We start from the raw sequence: 25,043 nt of genomic DNA on the forward strand, positions 1-25,043 counted from the left end.
TTCACTTAAACCAGGGGTGTCGACCTCCAGTCCTCGAGGGGCCGCGTTCCAATATGTTTTCCGAGTTACCCTCGTTAAACACACCTGCGTGAAAAGTTTTTGGTCATTTCACGTTCTGCGGGAGCTAAAACTTTTCACGCAGGTGCACTTAACGAGGGGACCTTGGAAAACATGTTGGAATGCGGCCCCAAGGACTAGAGCTTTACACCTGTGACCTTTGACCATGATATTTCCCTAATAAAGCGGCCTGTTATTAGGTACACTTGAAAATGGCGGTGTACCTAATGGAGTGTCCAAGTGCTTTGTCCCTAATGAAGTGGCCTGTGATTAGGTACACGTCATGGACACTACACGAGGTTAAAAAAAAAAGAGAAAAGGTCACACCAGGAATTGAACTCCGGTCACTGGGTTGAGAGTCCAGAGCACTAACCACTATGGAACCCTCACACTTACCGCAAGGAAGGCACGGTACATATATGGTTTTATGGAGCAGCTCACACGAATGGTATAGATTAGTAGTCCCAAACCTTGTTTGCATTTGTGCACACTTATATGTGTGTACAAAGCGAGCCTTCAGTTGTAAAAGGACATTCAAATACATGTCCACCTCTGGGATCGAACCAGGTTCTTACATGTCAGAAGCCCGTGTCACTAACCAGCCGGCTATCTCAACCTGGCTTCAGCACATTGTTAACCTTAACCCTAACCCTAGCTCTAACCCTAACCCTGCTCTAACCCTAGCCCTAACCCTAGCTCTAATCCTAACCCTAGCTCTAACCCTAACCCTAAATGTAACCCTAGCCCTAACCCTAAACCTAGCTCTACTGGATTTCACCCCGCCCCCTCGGTAGTGGGTGTGATCCATTGGTTTGCTCCGCCACCTTATGTATTTACACATAAATACTTTTGCATTTTTAAGAACCTTTGGTGCTGACTTGACTTGACTTTCTTTTTCCACAATAATTTAGGTCTCTTGAGACTTGCAAGTTATATGACTCAAGACTTGCGCATAAGTGACTTATGTTATATATCCCTCACAAAAAAGTGCCTTTGTTTTGTATCATTCATGACGTCATCTGCCTTCAAATGCAGCCTCTGAAGATGCCACCGTGCAGGATTGAGATATTCACTTTCGCCATCTTCTGGCCAAAAGCGTTTATTGCCGCAAAACAAAAGATGGATAAATGACGGGGTGAAAAATGACCCAACAAATGTAATATGTGCATATTTATTATAAGTGAAAGTTTATTGAAACACGTTTGTAATCCCAGTTAGGATCAAATAACAAAAGACTCAATGTAAAGCTGGCACTGTTGGTCTGTAGCGTACAGACCTTTCCAATTCTACCAATTCTCAGATTTCCTTTTGTGCTGGTTAAGATGGGGCAATGCATATGGATGGGTTTGTGTAAAAATGGATACCATCACAAATATCACAGTGCGCAGAAGCCATGTGTGTCTTGTCTGAAAAAGGGCTTACATAAATGAATAGTGATTGGTACAAAATCAGTCGAGCTGCAATGAAAATGAGAAAAAAAGAGGTACTGTATCGGCAATCTTCATCTCTCACACGCTAGCAAGCAAACACACACACACGCTCACACGCACACATGCACAGCTGCAAAGACACTTGCACACCTGCATATACAAGCGGCCACACACACACACACACACTCACATTCACCCACACACAACAATTCTCACACACACAGATAAAAAGTAGCCTTTTGTAAAATGCAAAATTGTATTCAAATGTAATCTTACATCACCGTCATGTGTCTGAAGTGCAGAAAATAAAAAGCGATGGAAAAAAAACTACACCGGAGATTATGTGAAATGCATGTAGGAAACCACGCCTGTCTTCACTGGCCTAAATTGGAAAGAAGCACAAACCCAGAGTCTTGCCCACCCACGCTCTGCACCACCACCTGCACTGTCATCTTTGATCCTAGCCTGACTGCCCCCCCACCTCACCCCCCCAGCAGCAACACCCTCCAAGTTTGCATGCGCCTCTCCATCACAGAAGCAAGCCTGGCTGAGAGGAGACATGCAGGCCTGCCTTTTATCACTAACACAAAGTCCACTTCTGAATACAGAGTATGAAGTTGGAAGGGGGAGACTGTCGCGTTGTTAGCTTTCGTGCGCAGTGGAGGAGGGGCCCTGTCCCTCATTTGACAGCCCCAGGTGGGTCAACAGGTGCCAGGGGGAGGGGTCAGGTTTACAAGGCTTGCGTCTTGAGCTCGATGGGTTCCCCGCGGGTGTCCTGCTGGGTCTCCCTCTCCGGGGGTCGACTGCCCTTCAACGTGGCCAGGCGCTCGGAGAGACCCCTCATACGTGGAAACAGGATGAAATCGTACAGGAGGGCTCCCATGGCACCGCCAATTATGGGTCCCACCCAGTAGACCTGCAATAACATGCATGTTTTAGAACGCACTGTGAACAACGGCAAATGAGGAGGCAGAGATGTTACCCAGTGGTTGACAAAGTTTCTCAACAGGACCGCCGGAGCGAAGGACCTGGCGGGGTTCATGCCGGCGCCTGTGTAGTACATCTGAAACACAAAGCACCCCAGCGGTCACACTCGCACGAGCTCCTCGTGTCCGCGTTTTTGCACATCTCACCCCCATGAGATGTCCAATGGTGATGGAGAAGCCGATGGATAGAGCGGCAGAACCCAGGCGACCGTTTCTCCTCTCATCGGTCACAGCGAAGATGCACACCACAAGCTGCAGGGTGAGGAACACCTCCACGGTGGTGGCCATTCCCAGACTGATGCCAGGTTGCAGCTGCGGACACGTGGATTTTTTTTCTGTTAATCTACCCGCCCTTCAAATGCAATTAGTCGACTCCTCGGTGGCTTCTTACCGTGTTCATTGCCAGGTTGCCCCTCATGTTGCCAGGCGTGACCCCGTACAGCACGGCAGCGCCGGCCACGGCGCCGAGGCACTGGGCGATAATGTAGAAAAAAGCACGGAAAAGGGACAGCTGGGCCCCAACCAGGTAGGCGAAGGTCACAGCCGGGTTAATGTGACCGCCGCTGATGTGGCCGATGGACTGGATGAGGGTGGCGGCCGCCAAACCGAAGCACAAGGCCACATGTAGAATGTGATGAGGCCCGGTGGTCCAGCGCAGGGCGGCGCCCAGACCAAAAAATACAAAGAACATGGTCCCGAAGAACTCTGCAAAAACCGCCCGCCAAAAACTCATGGACCGGAACTCCCACATGGTTGCTCTTTAGCAGTAGAAGACAACTCTTGGGCAGCAATCAAATAAAGGTTCAACTTTTTCAGTCCTCTGAAAGTCAGCTGTGACCAGAATTGAGAAAATCCACCGACGGGATCTTCACCAAGCGGTGTGACCTTGCTGTGCTCGTTTGCCACCTGTGTCCACCTGTTTCAAAGGCATAGGTGTCAGTGGAGTGGGAGTGCGGGTCAACAAATCTCAGGTAGGATCAGGAGACGGTGGGCATCAACTCCAGAGAGATTGGGAGATCGACCGGTACGGTGTCCGGTAAACCTTTAGCCTCTCTGACAGAGCGGAGAGGGCCAGACAGGGGCTTTATAATACACCCTCCGGGGGCCCCAACAAATGACGCCATAATCCCCCCTGTAGGGCTGAGGGAGGGAGGGGAGAGGCATCCATAGACATCCCAAATCAAACAAATGTAACCTTTCAGCTGCCCGCCACCACCTTTGCACGACACTCAAAAGAGGCCTGTTGAAAGCGGTCGAACGAAAACCTTCTCTGAAATCAGCGGCAAGGCACAACCAAAAGTGCTTTTTTTTCATCCAAAGAAGGATGAACTTGAGTGCAGAGCAGCTGGAGCCCAGAGGTGGAAGGTGTCTCTTGGGGTGGGGGGGGGGGGGGGCATAGGTCAATCTGTTGACATATCATAACTGTGACACAAACGCTGACGGACACACACATACACGCACGCGCACACATAATACAGTTGAGGCCCCGGACGGAAGAGCCCAAAGCCAACAGCGGGGAAGTGACCCATAAAGCGAAAGGCCTGACCCCGTGAAAGCATTGTGTGGAGCACGCGTGAGGGCTACGGACGCTCACGGGCAAGACACAAACATAAAGCCAATTCTTGCATTTGCCTGGTTCCACACTAAGCTTCAAACATACTACACACATATATTCAAGGTGATGACTCAGTTTTGGGAATGGCAAACCAACAAAGTGACTCTGAAGAGCAAAGTGTTTGGAAGTCATGAAAAAATGTGACTCTTGTTGTCAAACATAGATTATTCGCAAAACGGTGAATAGCAGAGCCGTGAAGGTTCTATGGGCGAGTCAGAGGTGGAGTGGGGATGCAGAGGGTGCACAGTGGGGTTACTGAGCAGTCCAGAGCCCTCTTTCTGCCCAAGGGAGGTGGGAGGGGAGCGTGAATGCAGATTGCTGAGCTTGCCTTTACGTGTTGGAAAGAAGACACACAATGTAAAATGCTGGCAGCGACGCCGTGGTTACGGCTTTTGTGCACATTCTGGCGCTGTGTAGATTAGATTACTGTAGATCAAACTTGTTTTGCGGGCTCGACTCATCGGGACATGGCCCGGCTTTTACAACCAGCAATAATATCTCGAAAGTCTACTCAACTTTAATTATAGAAGACTTTCAAAACAACTATAAGTTGCATACAAAGTGCTTTACAGAAAGTAAAAATCGGACGAAAAAACAAACATAATAAAAGACAAACAATTCTGACTGACAATTAACAATACATGCAAAATAAACTGTATTTATAGGAAAAGGAAAAAAACACAACACTAACATGGTGAGCAAAAAAAGACAATTTCACAAATACTGTATAGCCAATTCTCACTCATGATGTAAAATGTAACGTAAATGTAATGTAAAGACGACTATCAAGTTTCAATGTTGAACTCAGTGGACACCTGTTTGAATATGAAATTTGATACACACATGAAACCTGTTTGAAACTGTTTGCTTACAAAATGTAGTCACTCAGACAAATATATTCACAGCGCCCCGTATTTCTGGTACACATGCCCAAACACACAAAATAGTGTCAATTTCCAATAACAAAGTAGATTGCCACTTAATATGACCCCCCCACCACGCATGTAGTCATTAATGCGCTAAAATTTGTTTGATTGTGGACAAAAGGGCTGGCAGAAGAAACAAATACTAATAGGCGGAATCTAAGAGTTGTTTAGCATTTCAAAGCCTTCCTGGCCTCAGGATGCAACAGAACAACAACAAGCGTGGGGTTGTTTGCGGGAAGGCTTTGATGAGCCTTCATTGTGTCGTCTAATGATTTGCAAATGTGACAGCGTGGTCTCGCTCGATGCAAAAATGAGACATCACATTCAGATGTGATCGCACTGATTTGCATGTTCACACTTCAGTTGTCTTGTTTGTGGGCCTGTTTGGCTCTGGCAGCATTCTGAGTGACGGTAGACAGGGACGAGCCAGTCATGCTGGTCGTCTCCACGATTTCAATGTCTTTGCACATCAGACACGCAACCAGCTTCTGGCGAGAGGCGCTTTGTGCAAAGAGGAATTCATGGGACACACCGGCCAGTACTGCTCCGATGACCGGTCCGATCCAATACACCTGCAGGTGGATGGAAATGGATACCAGACACTCTATTAGGTACACCAAAAAAGCATAAAAAAATATAATCGCTCTGATTTGATTGACCATGCAAGAGAGATATTATTTGATGAATATGATTTAATTGTGGATCATTGCAGACTTTTTAAAACCTCCCCCATTAAAAATCAAATGATCCATGAACAAAGCGTTCCATGGAGTAAAACGATTCTGACAGAATATTTAAAGGAGCTGTATCATGCTATTTTAAGCTTTCTGTGGATCTATAAATACAATTACCCATGGCGATCTAATTTCTTATGGAATTCATAGGGTGACCAGACTTGGGTTTCTGAAAAAGAGGACACCTTTTTTTAGGAGGGGGGGGCACTATTTTTATTTATTTATTTATTTTATGGGGAGGGGTCATTTGTGTCATATGTTATGTGTCTGTATTTATTGCATTTATTGGCCCGAATAACACAAAACAACATAAAACAATAACAAAAACATATTTACACTAACACTACCTAGTTTTATAGTGGTACACTAAGTAAAAAAAGACAAAAGAAATATGGCCATCGGTGCAGCATTTGAAGAAGAACAAAGGGCTCCTCTTCAGTTGCGGGGTGCGTTGGCACCTTTCTTTGCCACAGACACATAAGTGCCTGCCTTGCATGTCAAGCACTCAGCTTCATAGGGATCACGACCCTGGCGAAAGTACGGGATTTTTTTATTCAACTCCTCCACGAACGTGCATTTTTGTTTCGGCATTGCAGAAAAACCTGGAATTGAGTCAAATGGAACGAAGTGGCAATTCTATTGGCAATGTCCTGTCCAACAAAATCCCGGGCGACTTTGAAATTCCCCCCAGACATTCTTTTAGGTCTCAAAAGAGGACGTCTGGTCACCCTAATCCAGGGGTACAATATGACCACACATTAGAGCTGGTATTCCTCACCCAATGGTTTTCCCAAAATCCCATGATGATGGCCGGACCAAGAGAGCGAGCAGGGTTCATACTGGCACCAGAGAACCGAGCCTGCCAAGGGAACAACGCATTAGCTATTAAATTGTCGAAAATCATCCATCCATGCATTCAGCAATTTCTATAGCACTTGCAATGAAGATGAAGATCTATCCCAGAAGACCCTGGCCTGGTCACCACCCAATTGCAGGGCACAAATATACAAACAAGCATCGGAGTGAAATGTAAAGGGGTGATGAGGCAGTGTTGACCTCAACCCTGGATATTGTGAGTCAGTGGGGAGAGTCCTCAAAGAAAAACTCCAAATCCACCGACATGCCATCCTTTGAGAAAGCAGAGTCTGGGGACTGAGAGGTGGGTTTTGCTGTCACTGGAGTGAAAGTCCCTGAGATTATTAAAAGCTTCCTTGGGGCAGGGGCTGTATCGGTAGAAAGAGCTGACCCAAAAGGCGACGCTCTCAATTTATCAGTTTCCAGATACAGACAGTCAAAATGAGTTTCCCTTGGAGAAGCTCAGTCATCTAGGTGGGCAGAACTGATGCTCCTCCACATGGAGTGGATGGAGCCAAATAGGGTGGCTCGAACATCTGCTTAGGACGCCTCTGCATGCCTCCCTGGTTAAGTGTTCCAGGTTGATCCCACTGGGAGCTGGCCCTGGGGTCCTCACTTTGTCTCCCAACTGGTCCACTCATGTGCCTACCAGAAGAGTTAAATGAGGTGGCTGGAGAAAGAGAGAGAAGTCTGGGATTGCTAGTCAAAGCTACTATCCTCGCAACCTGACCCCCCCGGCTGGATAAGCGGAAGAGGATGGACGATGGATTGTTTCATATTGTATAATTATTTCTGATGAGATGTAACACAAACACCCATACAAACACACATACACAAAAGATAAAAATAGTAACAAGCTTGCTCCTCACCCCTATCATGACTCCTGCAGTGTGTGCCAGTCCAATAGCCAAATTTCCCGGTTCTGGGCTTTCCCTTCGTCGCTGGGCCTCAACTGAGAAAACGGTGAAAACCAACTGGAAGGTGCATAAGACCTCGATGCCAAGGGCCTGCGCTGCATTCAACTCATCGTGCACCTGAGTGGGAAGAAAGAATATAGATGGCGAACTGGCATATTGGTCATTTGTACTAGATTTTCTAAGGACAAACCCGGGTGACGAAGTAGCCTGCAGTGCTTTTGCGCGGCAAAGCCAAGTAGAGGGCCCCTGCCCCCAATAAAGCCCCCAAACACTGGGCGGCAATATAAGTGAGAGCCCTTAGGACATCCAGCCTTCGTGTGGCCAGGAGAGATAAAGTCACTGCAGGGTTGACCTGAGCAGGAAGCACACAACGGGTTCAAAAGAATTTGACATGAAGAGCCAAAATGTCAACTGTGATACCTGTGCTCCACTTATTTCCCCAAAACAGTGTCCCAGTACGACAATCACCGCGCCGACTGCCACTGCTGGGTACAAGGGTCCCACCGGGGTCTCGTCACGGTCCGGTACGGAAGCACCCAGCACAGCGCTCACCAGCACCAGCGTGCCGATCAGCTCCGCCATCATGGCTTGCCAGAACTGACGGCTACGGAGCTTCTCGGTGCAAAGACGCAAAGCAGAGTTCGTGGAAGATTAAAGATGCACATGAAGGCACCAACTGTTACTTGCATGTGTGTTTGTTGGCAAAGAGCTGGAAAATTTTCAAAACATTTTCACGAGAAATTAAATTGGTGGATTATGGAAATATTCGATATTGTACTGGATATAATGGGGACTCATGGGTAATTTAATAGAAAGACTACCTGCAACTTTAAAAATACTGTTTAGAAATAGAAATGAAACGTACATTTTTTCACCCCAACACACACACACACACGCACATAAAGCAAAGTTCAACAAGACAATAACAGAAGATGCTCACCTCATGCCACATCATTTCACATCCACCGAGTGTCTCCCCAGCTGCGGTCAGGAGGTTGCGTTGTCCTTCGATGGCGTCTGTCCGTCCGTCCGTCCGTCGGGCGCCGCTCAAACCCTCATTAGAGTCTGAGAGGTCCTCTGGTGAGACCATGCAGCCTCCTCCCACCCCCGCCCTCACCACTCTCCTTATATCAAATATCTCAGTCTGTAAAGTGTGTCTGCACACATTAGTCATCATAGCCCTTAAAGTGTTTGTTTTCTAACACACTTACATCCGGAACACTGCGGTGGTGACCTTGAGCAATTTGTTACAAAGTGATTGTGGCTACTTGACAGGCTTGTGCATGATGTGCCCGGAGGAAGCACTGTGGAAGGTAAAAAGTGATAAAGACACTCTGGCTGACTCCCACATTCCAAAATGATGTATTGTGGATAAGCTGAAGACTCTCAAATGGAGGCAGGTGTTTGTTTGTCTATAGCAGCGGTCTGTAACCTGCTTTTTCCCCTCCAAAGTCACATGTGCACTGTAAAAAAACACAACTATCTAAATCAGTAATTGAAGTTGGGACGACTTTAACAACTTCAAAATATAAAACAACTTCCTTGCTTTGTTGTGCTAAGGTTGTCATAAATGTCAATAATTTCCATCTTAAATCACAGTACCCGTAGCTGCTGCTGTTCTTTTTTTTCTTCCTGTGGGAGCTCCTTTCGCTCATTCAATGCCATGACGTGACAAGCAGGATAGGAATGGATAATTTATTCTAAGAAAAATAATGCAGTATGTTTTCCAATATATAATATAATATGATATGATATGATATAATATAATATAATATAATATAATATAATATAATATAATATATACTGCCGCAATGAATCTTAACACCAATTTGTTTTTGTTCTTGTTTTTTTAATTAATGAAATAGATTATTCCAGAGAACAGACATTTTCTATATAATTATCCAGTTCTCTCATGATTTGGGTATAGTTACATTATGGTTGTGGACCATAACACATTAAGTAAAAGCAATAAATAAATATATACCTGTTTTAACCCACAACCCAAATTTGATGCCCCTTCACAACAACCATTATCATTTGGACAAATTAGCCTTCTTGTCCAGTGTCGCTCTGATCTCCATGGAGACCCTTTCATGATGCTGTTGCCATGGTTCCTATTGTGCTGCCGCATCTGGACAAGCTTTTTTTTTTTTTCATCGTGGATATCAAACAAACGTACACCTTGTTTGAGATGAAAAGGACACGAGAGTTCCATGTTTCGGCGACAAACGAGGTCTTTTGCAGCGTCACTTAGATGCCGTTAATCTCATAACATAACAAGATGCGGAGGACCCTCTGTTTGGGCCTCCGCATCACGGGCTGTTTGGATCCGGGGTGTCAATCTGGTAGACAGGGTCCAGAACGAACTGGTTAGAGGTGGCCCATTATGAGGTGGATTAGCCCCTTCTTATCATGGCAACTGTTTAACTGTTATCCCCCCTTTTGTGGGACTAAATCCAAATGTGTGGCGCGGGCACGGCAGTGAGGGGCTGGGGGGTGTCACACTAGAACCCGCTGGCGTGGGGAGTTTTTCCACCCCCTCCGCCCAGAGTGCTGACAATGACACATTTTGCCACACACAAAGTGCCAACTAGGGGATTTGATTGAGTGATGTGAAAGGGATATTTTATTGTATTGTTCATTTTGGGGCATTTGATTGAATTTGTGCATGTGAGGGAAAAGCATCAAGGTGAGAGGTTCTCCCACTTAAAAGCGCAGAGCAGCTGGTAGTGATGGCAGCACCCTCCCGAAGGAACATGTGCTTGAGACAGGACGCTCCATGGAGGCCTAACAGGCACTCCACCACTTCTTTGTCACCGTTATTTGGACTTTTAAGACATTTTGGAACAAGTCGAGGCTTTGGAAACCGAAGCCTGATGTAGAAACAGGTCTTTGAAAGAGATGATCTACCTATGAACTGTACAATCGATATAGCTGGGCTTTCGGTTTAAAGCTCACCTCTGTCCATCAAATAGTCATCATTTAGTGGCTGTAAGAAAATGGTTGAAGAGCCAAGGGGAGTGAATAGTTTTGCAAGGCACCAGACACACTGGTGGGAAAATGAAGCTTTGAATTTGCTTCATGAAACAGTTGGGGTTTTTTTCACGCTAGATGAAACTCTGTTCAACATTGAGCTGAAAATACACTGACTTGCTAATTCTTAAACCCCCTTTTTTTTTTTTTAAACAGTGCCATCTGAGGAGTCAAAAAAGTATAGGTTATTCATAAAACAAATTAGAAGCTTCAATTTCCTATCACTGTACTTCTAATACAAATGATAGCTGAAATTTGGGTACAATTTAAAAAAATGTACCAGTCAAATCTAAATTGTGGATCAGAGATCGTTTGAAATGTTTAATGGGCCTGTTAAAATTGTGCACAAAAAAGCTACTGCGTGCATTGTTGCGTCGATAAAGTACTGACCGGTATACTCGCTTTCTGAAGATGACGAAGGTGATGGTGTATCTTTTTCAGATGACAAAGATGATGGTCTGACATTCCCAACATGCACCGAGTAAGCTGCTGGAAAGATTTAGACCACAAAGTCAAAAACTACTAGATGTTTTTTTTTTTATTTATTCAACTCACAGTACATTCTACAGATGCACACATGTTACATCACCTTAATACAACAGAGTCTTGGAATACATCCCGTTAAAAATTAATTGGTCCTAAAAATATAAAGGAACAAAATTTAATGTCACCAAAACTGTACATTATGAAAAAGTCACGTGTAACACCACATTTGGTTTTCTGGTCCTTTTTTTTTTTTTTTTTTTTTTATCTTTTTGAATAGGAATAATATGTATATTCTACAAGCTGATCAGAGGTCAGTGTAAGAAACAAGTTTAAATAAAAACTGGACTGCGGTGTGGTCCCGCCGCAGTCCCATAACAGTGCCCCATGGAACGCTGACTCGTGCACAGCACATAAAGTGATGCAAAAGAACGATGTAACCAGGCGGGAATGTAGCCAGTACTTCGGAGCTCTTCTGCATTTCTACTCTGTACAATCTTAATACGACCAAAATTGGATGTTTGCACGTTTTCAGACAAATACTCAAGTCAAGGTGCATTTTAAACACACCTGTCATCTTGTCTCAAGAGCAAGCGTTCAGCCTGGGTTGCCCCTACAACAGATCCTTAAAGCACAAACTAGTGCAAGTAGCACATTTCTATACACTCTGTGTACAGCCTGCTGTGTCACTCGAGAGTGGAATCCACACGCACTGCCCACCATCACAAGTCCACCAGTGTCTTTCACACAGCAGCAGCGTGAACGTGCGTGCGCGGCTAAGTAGCGGTTGCACAAATTGTACTCATGGTTTGTTTTCAATCAACTGGCCTTTTTCATATAATCGTCTAGACAAGTCTATGAGTTCATCTGTACATGTTAACTACACACTATTGCTATTAAATAATCCCAGCTATTGTCATCTTTATATATATAGATTTATATATAGAATATATAATAAAAATATATTGAGGGGAAAATAAAAACTAGGCATAAACCACGTTACAATTCGAACAGGTACAACATGGCCTGGCTTTTTTTTTTTTTTAAATGGGTGTTACGAAGCAGGTCCAGTTTGCAGTCGCTCAGATGGGAAAAACGCAATGAACAAGGGAAATCCATATTAAGCGTCTTTGTCCTAGAGGGGAGACTGACCCAAAGTCTACCCCAAACTCGGACTTGTGAAAGGGAGTGGCGTGAGGACACACACAGGGGCTGAAGTGAGGGTGCTTGGGTATGAAATTCAAGTCAGATCAGTTGCAGGCCTTAATAAAAGCCCACCCCAAAAAAAAAAAAAAATACCAAAAAAGACCTTTACCTAAGGAATACACATAGCTGGAGAAACCTGACAGTCTTAGTAACACCTCTTGCAGGGTTGGTGACAGCACCAACAGTCATCAGTTCCACCATTGGTGAGAATCTTGCAGAGTTCTATTTCTCTTTGTTCGAGTAGAACTCTGCCCAGCGGCTCTCAAAGAAGCGCCGCATGGAATGTCCCGCCATCCCCACCTCAGAGGTGTCTTCGTTGAACAGCTCACAGTTGCTGAAGACCAGTTGAGCATCTGTCGCAAACTCTTCACAGCTGCAGTACCTGGGAAGCAGACGTGATGGAGTTGCATCTGATGATTTTCCAGTTCTGTAGCGTTTATTAACATCGCTCAGTTTGCGCAGGCTTACCCTCCCTGCAGCAGTCTTTCTCTCATGGTAAGGAAGTCCATAGGATTCTTGACAATGCGACGGTAGCCCGGCACCAGGCGGGGGTTAACGGGCTCGAGGAACGGCCAAGCATCTGCGTGAGCCTCCATTTCCATAAGGATGATCCTACACCACACCCCAAAAAAAAAAAGGGGGATTAATACCAATTTACTATAGAGCACCGTTGAAGAATGAAGGCAGGACGCACTCGCAGAAAGTGAGGTCCGGCTGGTTACGCGTTGTCATGCGGCGCCGCTTGGCCGCCCCGCTTTCTCCTGAATGCCGCGAAGACGAAGAGGTCGCCGCCGATGCGTTGGTTGATGCCTCCTTGTGCCGTGTTGCCATACCCGAGGTCCGCCGCGTTGTTGTATCGTCATCTGAACTGTTTTCTTCATAACGCTTCTTTTTCATCCTGGTCCGCTTTTTTGAGTGTGGTGATGCACTTTCCTCCTGAGGCATGAAGCAAATAACCATGCTGATGCGTGAAGAAAGAACCACTTCCTAAAGCGAGCTCGTCTCAAGCTGCTCCTCAATCGGGTTCTGACCTTGGCAACACAAGTTGGACAAAACCAGTCTCCCTCAGGCACCTGGGCGATCTTGGGCCTCAGGCAGTACATGTGACAGCCTCGATCGCAGCCGTCGCACAGCAGCAGGCAGTCATCATTGTCACCTTTCCTGCAGATCTGGCATGTCTGGAGTCAAGAGTGACGGTCGAAAGGAAAGTTAGAAAAACTATTTGAGCTGAGAGTAGGGTTGGGCATGTAGGTGGCATGTTTTTATAAGGCTTATATATTAATTATTAATGTCCATTGAGACCAAATTTTCTGCGTTTATTTGCCAACTCATTTTGGGGCTGGCTGACAGAAAAATGAAGCTTCAAATTTGTTTCATGAAACAGTTGTATTTTTTTGACACCTCTAGTTTGGTTAAAGAAAGGGGTTCAAAAAAATGCCTGCCCACTTGTGAGTAAAGTTTGTGAATTTTCTTACCACTTTAGTCACAGATCTCTCCCAGGCAATAGCTTTCTCTAGCTGCAGCAAACACAGGCACAACTGAGGGGCACTGCGGCAGCGATCCAGGGCCTGCCGCCACGTTCGGAGTCTGGATGTGATCTCACTTTCCAAACTAGGACAGAAGAAAAAATAAAGAGCAAAAACAAACATTCGGTATTACGCGCATACAAAAAGGGGGGGGGGGGGGGGTTGAAATCGGCATCTCGCCTTCCTACCTAATGACATCCATAGGTTGCTCTTCTCCTGGTGTCGGAGTGAGAGGAGCGAGGCGCATCACCTCAGCTGGGTTCCAGAGCGGCTCCTTCAGGTAGCGCCTCTCGATGTTACGCTCAAGATTGGCAAGGCGTAGCACGGCCAAGTCGATCGGATGAGTGGCGATGCGAGGCAGGCCAGACCACTCCTTCTTGGTTCGGACGATCCAGTCATCTCGCGGGTCGGTGTCGTGTTCGTAGTACTGGAGGTCAGTCCGGGTGGAGTCCCGCTCTGGGATTGTGTAGGGCTTAAAAGGAAACGAGTGAGTGATTGGGAGGTTAAGCATAAATAGTGCGCTGCAGCATAATAGTCTGGTTTGATGACTACCTGAAATTCTACAGCTGGTGCTTCTGTGCTAGATTCTGCGTCGTTGACTATACTCTGAGGAGGGGGGGCCTTAAAGAGAAAAAAAGAGAAAAGCATTTAAATGTGTTGCTCTAACGTCTTTATGTTCCTTTCAAGTTGATCATTTGTCGCGGCAGTTTCTCACCTTCAGGTGAAGGTCAGCACCAATGACTCGCTGCTCCAGGTCCTCTACCCACCGTAGGGCGCTGTTGTCTGTCTCTATTGCTTTGTCCTGTACTTGCCATGGTTGCTGCAAAGCCTCAAGCAGCACCTCCTTCTTCTCCTCCTTTATTTCGAACATTGGATCTGGAGGGAGAGAGAATTTAAAATTCAAGACGCAATCGGTTCAACTGTGGAGATTTAAGTGTCTCCATTCCTGCTCACCACTGATGCCTCTGGTGCATATTTCCGTTAAACTCTCCATGTGTTTGGCTAGGTGTTTATGGAGCACTTTTTCTCGGATGCCTCGTGGATGGAGAGCCTGTAGTGTGCTGAACAGCTCATCTTGATCCTTGATCCACCACCAGCCACGCACCATTGCTGCAAGGATGATTAAACAGTAAATCATGAGTTGAATTCATATTATCACCAATATATTGCACAGTGGCATTAAACATGCGCGTTTTGCTTACATGCTGGTATGGGCTTCACTACCAACTGTATAAAGTACTGCTGCTCAAGCTCTTGGAAAGCAGAAACGGGAGGGCGCCCTCTGCGTTTGGCCGCGGCTCCACGCGGGCCCCTCCGAGCGGGGCTACTGCCTCTACTGCCCCTCCTTCGCCTGCGGCCCGGCCTGGCGCGGGTGGTCGGAGTCCGTGGTGCAGGGGGGGTTTGAGCAGAAGGAAGGGGAGCAGGCGGTGGAGGCGAACAATCAGGAATGGAGGGCATTTGTGTGAGAGCGGGACCTTCCTCTGGTGCCGCCGGCGTATCCGGGTGAGTAGGTGCTTCGCCAATGGATGCCGTGACTGCGTCCGACTGAGGTGTTGAGAGAAAATGCAAATACAAGCCATTGTTACTTGACGCATTATTAGATGTTCTCTATGTTTTGGTCAAAACAGCATCCAACCTGTATTAGTGGAGCATCAAGTGTGGGCGGTGTACTTGGCACCTGAGGCTCACTCTGAGAGTTTTCGTCACTTGGCTGTTTGAACGACTGGCTCTGATCATCTGCTTCAATCTTCACGCTCTCCTCTGGTTGACTGCCCTCTAGAGGCTCTGCTGTGTAGGAGTCACTGGGTAGCGCATGCCCCGACTGGCTGAGCCAACTGAGAAAAGCAGACTGCGAGAGGTCTTGAGTACACGTGGTGACCGGAGACGCCGGCCCATCTTCTTCCGCCAATCTGACGCTACTTCGGCGCTGGCGCCGAATCTTTGCCGTGCGGAGGTGGAGCTCCACTTCGGGTTTGATTTTTCGGGGCCGTCCTCGTCCTTTTTGGGTGCTCATAAGGGACGCGGTACCAGGGAGCGAGTCTTCCTCTGGGGACAATGTTTGGGCTTGAGGGGTCTCGGAGGCTGGTGAGGAAGGTATGGCATGAGGTGGCGTCGTGGCCAAGGGCACCTCTTCGGTTTTGGGCTCCTTTTTGAGGAAAGTGACTGGCACCTCTGCTATAACAACATCCCCGGAGGCTGTGATGAAAGCACATGGAAAATAAAGCAAAAATATCAATGATTATTCAAAGTCAATTTTCATAATTACATCCTCATTCAGACTCACTCAGAAGCTCTTCAGGACCCTCGACCAGGACTCCTCCGAGGTGAGGGAGAGCCAGATATCTCCGCCTATAACGATCCTGGCCCAACATTATCACTCGCATGGAATGTGACGACTGAAGCAGCTTTTTACGGAAGAACACTTGTCGCTGTAGAAGACCAATGAATGAGTCAAGGATTAATGTGTCTGACAAGAATTTACCTTACCTTGGTTAGCTTATCTATCTGCCTTTCCAGGTCATGGACGCTGGCATTTGCAGGGCTTTCACTCTATAGACAAAAAAAGATACCAAAAAGTGTTAAGTGCAGTCATAGCATTTGTAGTTTCAGCGCGTACATACATCACTTAGTTTGGGCTCTTCTTTGCGAATACGGCGGTTGCTTCTCTCCACACTCTCTTCCAGAGAGAGGTTCTCCTCTTCAGCCACTCGGGCACTGCGTCGTCTTTCCTCTAAGCAGAGTTGTTCTTCTGAGCGGCCAGTGCGGCGCGCCAGTGCAGCCTTCAGCCTGCAAGAAGGAATTTATTCAACAACTGAGTGCTATTCACGATCGTACGACATTATCTAAATGTGTAAGATTCTGTGGCGTACTTGCGAAGTTTCCCCTCAATAATCCACTTGTTCTTCCTGTAGGTCGTCATGTTCTCTAGTGTGTTGTCAATGTCACTATGTAGATGAGAGAAACGTTTTAGTCAGGAACACCTTATTAAAACCAAACATGTTGAGAAGCTCTTCAAACCTTGTCACTGCGTTGCTACCGTTGAGCTCCTCCGCCACAAAACCGAGCACGGCTGCCTTGGTTTCGGGCCGCAGGGCGTGAAAGGATTTTGTCCTCAGCATGTTGCACACCTCTGTCTCATAGCCATGAGATTCCAGAAAGATGCGGAGTACCTCGGAAACCGTGCTGCGGGTCAGCTGGAGCTCAACCAGCTTATCTCCAAGGATCTTTACTGACTGATGGTGGAAAGTAGAACGCAAAGCATTTAGGTTGAATTGCATATAAAAGAAAATACAAAAACAACTCATGCAACATTACACACTTGATAATATGATGGCAAGCCGGGATCCCGGAGTGCAGCTTCCATGAGTTTTATTAGCAGATCTTGAACTTCCCCCTGGCTTTCCCCCATGTCGAGCAGACCTTCCTGCAAGGTCGCAAGGCTGGGGATGTCCTTGGGTACGTCGAGGCCAATCAACTTTCCGTAACCATGAAGGAACTCTACCACAGCCAGGAGGTGGGCAAAGGCTGTGCCTGAGAGAACCACGCCGGGGACACGGGACAGCTCTGGCAGGGGCTACAAGAGGAAAGACCATTATAATCGCTCGTATCAGCAATCGGTGAGGGTTAAAAAAAATAAACTAAATAAAAAATCAAAACTCACCTTGTGGTCAGTGAGACACATGTCTTCAGTGGGTTTCCTCAGCTCTTCTAAAATGAGCTGTTGCCTCTTGCGTTCCTCCAGCCGCCTCTGCGTCTGCACTCGCCTTTCAGCGGTTTTCTTGGCCGCAAGGGCAGCCCGAGCTGCTGCCTCTGCCTCGGCCTGCGCTTTGGCCAGAGCCTTGGCTTTACCGCGGGCACTCAGCACCCTCTTGCCTTGGGCTATTCTCTCTTCATCCGTCTGCTGGACGGGAGGCGGAACCTCAACTTTGACGGACCTTCGTCTACCGGGCTTTTTGGGCTCACTGACAGACTGGGGTGTAAGCTCAGTTGACTGAGGGGCTGCCAGATCTTGAGGTTCAGCCTTCACTTCCAAACTCTTGGTCTCTTGCTGTAACGGAAATGGTGGTTAGCGAACAATGATTCAATGTCATTGATAATTATTTTGAGCAGCATACCTTTGCTCTTTTTTTGTCCTCTCTTGTCTTTTTAATTTGTGCATCTTCCCTTCTTCTTATTCTGGCCTGAGTGATTCATACAAAATCAGAAAAACAACATCAGATCAAAACAACCCATCAATGATTGACTAAGCACTTTTAAGCACAAACCTTCCTCTTCATCTTCTTCTTGATTTTTGTCATTCTCCCCTTTTCTTCTTCAGTGAGTGATTCTGCAATAGCAATATTAGTTTACTCCAAACATGAAAGCCATGTTCCCGGTGTCAAGATTGTAAAAGCACAAAAGTACAAGCCATCATAGCCAACATAGAACCCGCCTCCAGTCTAACCTCATTCACTCACCCTTATCCTCAAGTCTCTTCAACAGCTTGGCATCAACTTTGCTAAGGAAGTCAATCATCTTGGGTTTGGGGGGTCTACCTGGCCGACGGGCCTGGCCTGCCTTCACGCCGCGAACCCTGCTTGGTTTCTCTTTGTCCGGGTTCGGCGGTCGGCCTCGCCTGCCAGTGATGGCCATGATCATAGAGGGAACCTCCTCGTTAGCCAAGAGAAACCACTTTGCACCCTGCACACATCATGAAGAAAGGAAGAGTCATTGTCAGATGTTTTGCAATCTTGCACTTTGTGACCAAATACAGAATTTTCTTATTTAAGGCAAGGTATAAAAATGGAAAGTGAACAACCTCAGGACTTTCCCGTTCTTCATAAAAGTCTCCAACAGGCATACGCGGGCTGAAACTGAAGTGTTCTCTGGTGACAACGCCACCTTGGTGTTTCTTCAAGTACTGAGCGACACAAAAGGGCATGATCAATAAAGTCTGTCAATAACAATTAAAACTGTGTCAGAGGATGTTTGGAGTGTGCAGAAATTACCTTAATAACTTCAGGGAACTGCTTCATTCTTCGTCCGCAAGGTGTGTAGTACCAGGTTTCGCCTTTCATGCGATCATTCGACTTCCTCACGCGAATCTCTCGCTTCCATCTATCAAGAGAGCTTTGTTACATCATTGTCAAAGGCTTTTAAATGTTCCTTTGTAGTCACTCTACGAGACGCAAAAAGTGGGTAGTAACCAGGGACAAGCATATTACCCATGAAGCAGCGCAAACTGGACCTGCTGTTCAGTTGCAACCCTCCTCCTGATAGGTTCGCCTGTTCCCAAAACAAAAACAACAAATAAAAAAAACTACCACACACAGAGGGTCAATGTTAAAATGGTGGTTTATTCAACCAAGACGTTTTCTTACCTTTCCCTGCTGTAGCACTTTCCTCTTCATTGTCCTCAGCATCGCTGGCAGCTGCTCCAGCATCGTCTTTAGACGTGTCCTTTCCATCTTGCTCCTGTTTCTTCGTCCTTTTAAGCGTCTTGGGCTTGTCAAAGGGTGAGCTGATGGCTGACGTGTTGGCAAGAACCGCGTCAATGGCGGCTGTGATGGAATCAATTTGCTCAGGCGGAGTCTGGCCACATTTTCCTTGGACCTGTTCTGGTCTAAGAGACGCTTTTCTTTGTCTTTTCTTGGGCCCCTCCTCGTTGATGTCACCTTCTTCGGCATTGATCTTCTCCACCTTTGGTGTTCGACCACGGGGTTTTCTCTTGACCTCCTCTGGAGCTTGAAAAATAATAATGAAATGCAAATGATGCAAAGATTTTAGAAGCAACATTTTATAACCAATATAAAGACCGACTACCTGATTTACTGATCCATAAAGCCTTTGGCGACTGCGGTTTGCAAGATTTTCCTGTGTTTTTCAGGCGTCCTCCAGTGGCTGACAACACCTGATCTGTGACTGGCTGCAGCGGGTGTACAGCGAGTCTTTGTGCCGGGGTGCTGAAGGCAATGAAGTTCTCATCTCTCATCTTGAAGCTTGGCGGAGTCACGATCTCGACTGCTGTGGGTCTTTTACTGACTGCATCCGTGTCTGCTGCATGAAGACCTACGAAAGGCCAGCCTGCTTCAGTCCATGAACAAAGACATTGCATTATTTTCTAAGCACTATCATGTGCAATTAATTGCATAACTTTTGAAAGAAAACACAAGCACCAAAATTCCTTTGTTACTTCAAAAATTAAAAAATATATATACCTTGGTGACGTGGATGAGATGCCCCAAATGAAGTATTATTCATAGAAGACTCCAACATGGACTCCCCCGCTTCATGGGTGGAGTTCAGACTTGAATAGTCCACCGACAACCTGCCATCTCTCGTGGTCTCATAAATAGAAGATGGTTGCTCTTCTGTATGGGACGTGTCATTTCCAAGGTGAAAGCTGTTGCCAAAGCTGCTGGAGTCATGCAGGCGTGAGGTGGTGTTAGCGGAGGACTTATCTAACAGGGAACAGCTATAGAGTCTTGACGGCGTGCTGCAAGCTGAGCTGTCACCATATCGGGAGGCGGTGAGGAAAGAGTGGTCAAAACTTGTTTCAGAAGTCAGGGAGGAGCGTCTGGCACTGGGACGGTGAAGAAGCGCCGAAATTCTGCTCGGGGTTTGCTCTGCATTTGGCACATCACCAACGTTGTTGCCTCTGGCCATTGGCCCCTTTTGTGTATTGCTGGGCTGACGCTCAGTCAGTAAAGGCTGTTCTGGAAGATCAATTGATTTCTGAGGGTCGGAAGCTTTGTGCATCTTGACTTTGCCTGACTCAAGATGAGGGAGACAGTCTACCACCATTGTGCCCATTCTCAGTACTAAGCCTTTCTCCTTGGTACGGAGACCTTGGTGTTCTGACCACAGAGGCAACTGATTTAAGACGCTGACAGGAGACTGAGTGGAAAGATGATGCGCAGAATCAGAACTCGGAATCATTTCGGTAGATGTTGCGGGAAGCACTGATGCCAAGGCGAAAGGGAAAGAGACCGGTGCAACCCTGGAGCCCTGCGTGGGTTGTGGAGGTAGGGCAGTGAATGAGGGTCCCTCCTGGGCTGACTGGGAGGGTAAATTGAGGCCCTCTGGTGGCGGTGACACAGAAGCAATGGCTTGACCAGAGCCGGCAGCTGGCGCCGCGTACAAGGAGTCTACCACCATTCCGCCCATTCTCAGTACTATGTCTTTCTCCTTGGTACTGAGACCTTGGTGCTCTGACAACAGAGGGAACTGATTTAAGACGCTGACAGGAGATGGAGTGGAAAGATGATGCGCAGAATCAGAACTCGGAATCATGTCGGGAGATGTTGCGGGAGGCAAGGATGCCAAGGCAAAAGGGAAAGAGACCGGTGCAACCCTGGAGCCCTGCGTGGGTTGTGGAGGTAGGGCAGTGAATGAGGGTCCCTCCCGGGCTGGCTGGGAGGGTAAATTGAGCCCCTCTGGTGGCGGTGACACAGAAGCAATGGCTTGACCAGAGCCGACAGCTGGCGCCGCGTACAAGGAGTCATGCTGGGGCATGGCTGCGTGTTTACCGCCAGCAGAAGACATTCCGTGTGATGGGAGCAACATGCCAGCAGATGACCCTCCCGATGGTGACGTGATCGAAGAACAGACGCTACCTGATGCATCACATAGGTTTGAGTTTCCAGCAGACAACAGAGGGATCTTGGAGCCTTGAACCATTTGTTGAAGAGAGGAGATGGGTGTAGAACCAGCGTAAGATGATGTGGACACTATGGCAGGTGCTAAGACAGATGTTTTTGGTCCAGAAACTGAATGATGCAACTGAGACTCAGATGAAGATACCCAAGGATGTCCAGAAACACTGTCAGTCAAGCCCGGAGGTGGACAAAACTTTGGATGTGTTGCGGGGGAAGAGGAAGGAGGGGACCCTGCCAGCAGCTGTTTAGATCCAGGAAGTGCTATCTCGGTAGCAGGAGGGAAAGGAGGTGAGGAATGTCTGGGAGGAGGAACTGATGATGCCTTGGGTGGAGTAGATTTGACATCAGGGTAAGAACCAATAGTGGATAGAGAGGAAGCCATGGGAGATTCAACAGTCGACGCAGCAGACACCTTATTCAGAGACGTTGTTGCAGCAGATACGTTTCCAGTGAGTGTTGTGCCAGGAGGTGTGCTTGCTCCAGCCTCTCTGATGCCCTCTGGTAGTGGGGCAGTTGGCTTTTCAGATTTCTCATGGATATCAACTGTATGTCTGACAGCTGCCTCCTCTGAGCGATTACCATCTGCGTTTGCTTCCTTGCCTTCCTCTCTAGTATGCACTAAAGGAAAAACACCAGAGCAAACAAATATAAATAGAATATTTTTTTGCTTGCATTGTTGACACACATGCACATCAAAACGAAAGCGATGTATACTTGACATTATAGATTTTAGTTTGACTTAAAAAAAAAAAAAAGGTAACACCAACATTTTGACGTTCATACAAACATGCGGGCGCGACACGCACACACATCTTATAGGTAACATTATTGATGGAAAATGTGTTGAAACGATTTGTTCTGGTTTCTTATCTATATCATCCAAGAAATATATTTTTGACATCCACTGTGGTTGAGTCAAGTGCTCACCTTGCATGGAAGGAGATGCGTTGCTACCATGGGTGGGCTTTTCCCTGCTCATGAGAGATCCTCCATCCTCCACAGTCGCTGATGCTCTTGAGGCTCCCCTCTCTGTGTCATGTGAGGGTGCAAAATTTTGCAACCTTGGACCCGCAGACTGTTTTGTGTGCTGGGGAGTTGGCAGAGCCGTGTGGTGCTGCTGGTAGTACGGCATCCCATTTGACATTACGCCATATTGCTGCGGGAGGTGAAGGGGTGGCCGCAGGTGGGAATGGAGGTGATGCTGTGATGGAGGGGACTGACTCTCATACGTCCCATACGCGGTGCGGGAACTGTAAGCAGCGGCCTGAGTGGCAGGGTTACTTCTGTTCCAGAACTGACTGCCGGTTGGGGGCATATTTGATGGGCCTGCCATTGGTGACTGCTGGGGGGTCTCCATATCCCCATTCGCTTGGTACGGTCCTTGAGCCTGGAAGTGATGTTGTGACTGAGGTGGCACCATACCTGGTGCCGGCTGCTTCTGGTGCAAACTATGCCCTGGAGAGGTGGCCATGGTTGGACTGTACTGAGGATGTCCTCCCCACAGGTAGTCCATGCTGCTCTGGTGGTGGTTGCTGATATGTGGGTAAGGACTGGAAGGTGGTTGGGGAGCAGGTGCACTGGACCCGAGTACAGTAGTGATGCCATTCACATTCATTTCGCCATTCGTATCTGTCAAGTACAGGACACATTTGCAGTCAAATTTTAGAATCCAAAGCAAAACTAATTTCACCATCCCCTTAATGATACTCACTCTTTCCTTGCTGAGGAAAACTCATGGAGGAACCATTTGTATAAAGAGAATCCCCTGAGGAACGTTTCAGTCCTGAGTTTGCTGAGGAATGGGTGCCATAGTTGAAATGATTATTTGCCTCCATCTATTGAAACAAACAAACAAACAAACACGTTAACACACGAGGAGGAAGCAAAGCGCAACCATTTACACTTTTTTTTTCTTCATGAAATTACGAAACAAGATTTTCAACAGACGCGCCTCAATTTTCCTCTACTGGTGTTATTTAATTCCATTCATGTTTGTCGCGTATTTACTGCCTTACATAGTTGAAAAGTGACGCCTCTTGTCAGCACCATTTTGCTCCTAACAACAAGCGTCAAAATGTCGCAGCCAACTACGGCGAGGAACAGATGCCAGCGAGGCCCAGCCACACGCAACGCTAAAGCGAACTAAAGCCCACAAGAGATTCGTCATTTAGGCTGATGAGACGCCGCTAAACATGTACACAACCGCCATGATAAACGCTAACGCAAGACCCGGCTTCGTCCGATTCATAACAAAGTGATTAATCAATTCGACAACACTCAGCCAAGAGGCCTGATTTATGTCCTTGGCACTAAACGAAGCAACCCTCTAAATACTTGATTTCCTAATTCAACGAGGCCATTACGAGCACCGCGTTAGCTGAGCGCTAGCTTCATTCTCACGAAAACCATTCACAGCAGCGCGATGCTCGTTTGTTTTCAGACGTGTTAAATAAGAGTTCAAGCCGATAAGAAAGCATATAATGTGGTTCCATTCACACCGGGGACATATGCACTCAGTTCCAAGGTTACTGTGGTAAATCATCACAATGGAAACTAGCGAGTCAACGCTAGCCCCCCCCCACAAAAAAGCTAACCGATAGCATCCTTTACGTTTAGTCACTCAATGCTTCCTTCGGTGTTAGCCAACAGCAGCCCGGCTGCGGGTCCAGTGAATCCATAACCACGCTGGTTTGTATCCGCGATGACCGCCAGTAGAGTCTACTTATACAATTGTAAGCATACCACAGCGTGCATTTGGCCAGCTACTCGCCACTTAACAGCTGGGTGCGCGTTGCCTTTTGTTCGTCGGCTAACGTTAGCTAGCTGCCTGATGGAAGTTACATTGTTTACGGCGAACGCACACGGGCAATTTTCACAGAGCATCATCCTTCCACATTGCGCTTTCCAAACTTGGATTGTTTTCTCAATCAGAACTAGCAAACCTCACATGCCGCGGATCTCGAAGGCACAGGTGTCACGACCACACGTCGTAGCAGGAATCGGAGAGTTGTACACCGAGATAAATAATAATAAACTCTTCCTTAACCTTTGGGTTTTAAATTAGCAAACATGGCTGGTATGGTCCAGTGCAGCCATGATTACGGAGAGTGATCTATTGCGTAAATTCTCCTCAATGATAGCACACATCCGGTCAAATACGCCACTGCTTCAAAGTAAAACGCCTTGTGACGTATTATTTTTTTTTTTTACAATAGTTATGTCGTTACTACCCTTTGCCACACTACATTTAACAGCAAATGGTCAATAGATCGTTGTAATTTGCACACAAAGAATGTGCGAATACGCGTATTAAAGACAGAAGTTAGATTATTGTCAATAATTACAATTTTAGTTGGGACTTAACGGGTATAGCAGATATTGTACTTACATTTTGTAGTAGTTCAGCATGAAAATAGGAATTTGTGCAGTGTACGTGTTCCACTTTGTTGCAAACGGCGAAAGGGAAAAAAGCTCACAGAGGAAGCAAGGAAGTTTCTGTTTACGCGCCAGCTAAAGAAACATGACCCCTTGTTTTTTTAACATAAGAAACCCTGTCAGCACACGTGAGCTGCAGAACGACAACAGATCAAAGTGATGAAAAGTTCCACCAAAGAGGTTTTTCAAGCATTGACGTCAGT

General features: G+C 46.8%; 3 protein-coding genes across 8 annotated transcripts; all 3 read right to left on the reverse strand.

The window, feature by feature from the left end:
* Window positions 1-1,212: 1,212 nt before the first annotated feature.
* LOC119118611 (lens fiber major intrinsic protein-like) lies at window positions 1,213-3,552 on the reverse strand. The gene is made up of 4 exons (XM_037245592.1): window positions 2,865-3,552; window positions 2,621-2,785; window positions 2,470-2,550; window positions 1,213-2,403 (listed from the first exon to the last, which is right to left on the reverse strand). Exons 1-4 carry the CDS (start codon window positions 3,222-3,224, stop codon window positions 2,218-2,220), a joined length of 792 nt encoding a protein of 263 aa, XP_037101487.1. The 5' UTR covers window positions 3,225-3,552; the 3' UTR covers window positions 1,213-2,217.
* A 1,033-nt stretch (window positions 3,553-4,585) lies between these two features.
* Window positions 4,586-9,263, reverse strand: LOC119119405 (aquaporin-4). Its single transcript, XM_037245731.1, has 6 exons — window positions 8,461-9,263; window positions 7,941-8,132; window positions 7,711-7,872; window positions 7,473-7,637; window positions 6,527-6,607; window positions 4,586-5,586 (listed from the first exon to the last, which is right to left on the reverse strand). The coding sequence occupies exons 1-6, from the start codon at window positions 8,695-8,697 to the stop codon at window positions 5,374-5,376; spliced, it is 1,050 nt and encodes a 349-aa protein (XP_037101626.1). The 5' UTR covers window positions 8,698-9,263; the 3' UTR covers window positions 4,586-5,373.
* A 1,810-nt stretch (window positions 9,264-11,073) lies between these two features.
* baz2a (bromodomain adjacent to zinc finger domain, 2A) lies at window positions 11,074-24,929 on the reverse strand. 6 transcript variants are annotated; one of them, XM_037265512.1, is made up of 30 exons: window positions 24,794-24,929; window positions 23,117-23,240; window positions 22,333-23,034; window positions 19,966-22,023; window positions 19,571-19,834; window positions 19,129-19,491; window positions 18,973-19,033; window positions 18,757-18,865; window positions 18,567-18,668; window positions 18,226-18,448; window positions 18,034-18,095; window positions 17,884-17,949; window positions 17,430-17,816; window positions 17,088-17,342; window positions 16,787-17,001; window positions 16,639-16,713; window positions 16,390-16,555; window positions 16,256-16,318; window positions 16,053-16,197; window positions 15,405-15,964; window positions 14,971-15,313; window positions 14,723-14,878; window positions 14,484-14,644; window positions 14,321-14,389; window positions 13,957-14,240; window positions 13,718-13,853; window positions 13,274-13,420; window positions 12,937-13,178; window positions 12,711-12,854; window positions 12,465-12,624 (listed from the first exon to the last, which is right to left on the reverse strand). In XM_037265512.1, exons 2-30 carry the CDS (start codon window positions 23,238-23,240, stop codon window positions 12,465-12,467), a joined length of 7,842 nt encoding a protein of 2,613 aa, XP_037121407.1. In that variant the 5' UTR covers window positions 24,794-24,929. The 6 variants fall into 6 exon arrangements, with proteins under 6 accessions (XP_037121364.1, XP_037121407.1, XP_037121392.1 ...); XM_037265497.1 differs by lacking the exon at window positions 24,794-24,929 and adding an exon at window positions 24,353-24,527; XM_037265504.1 differs by lacking the exon at window positions 24,794-24,929 and adding an exon at window positions 24,348-24,527.
* Between the last annotated feature and the right edge of the window lie 114 nt (window positions 24,930-25,043).

The sequence above is a fragment of the Syngnathus acus genome, chromosome 2, assembly GCF_901709675.1.
Source record: "Syngnathus acus chromosome 2, fSynAcu1.2, whole genome shotgun sequence".
NCBI lineage: Eukaryota > Metazoa > Chordata > Actinopteri > Syngnathiformes > Syngnathidae > Syngnathus > Syngnathus acus.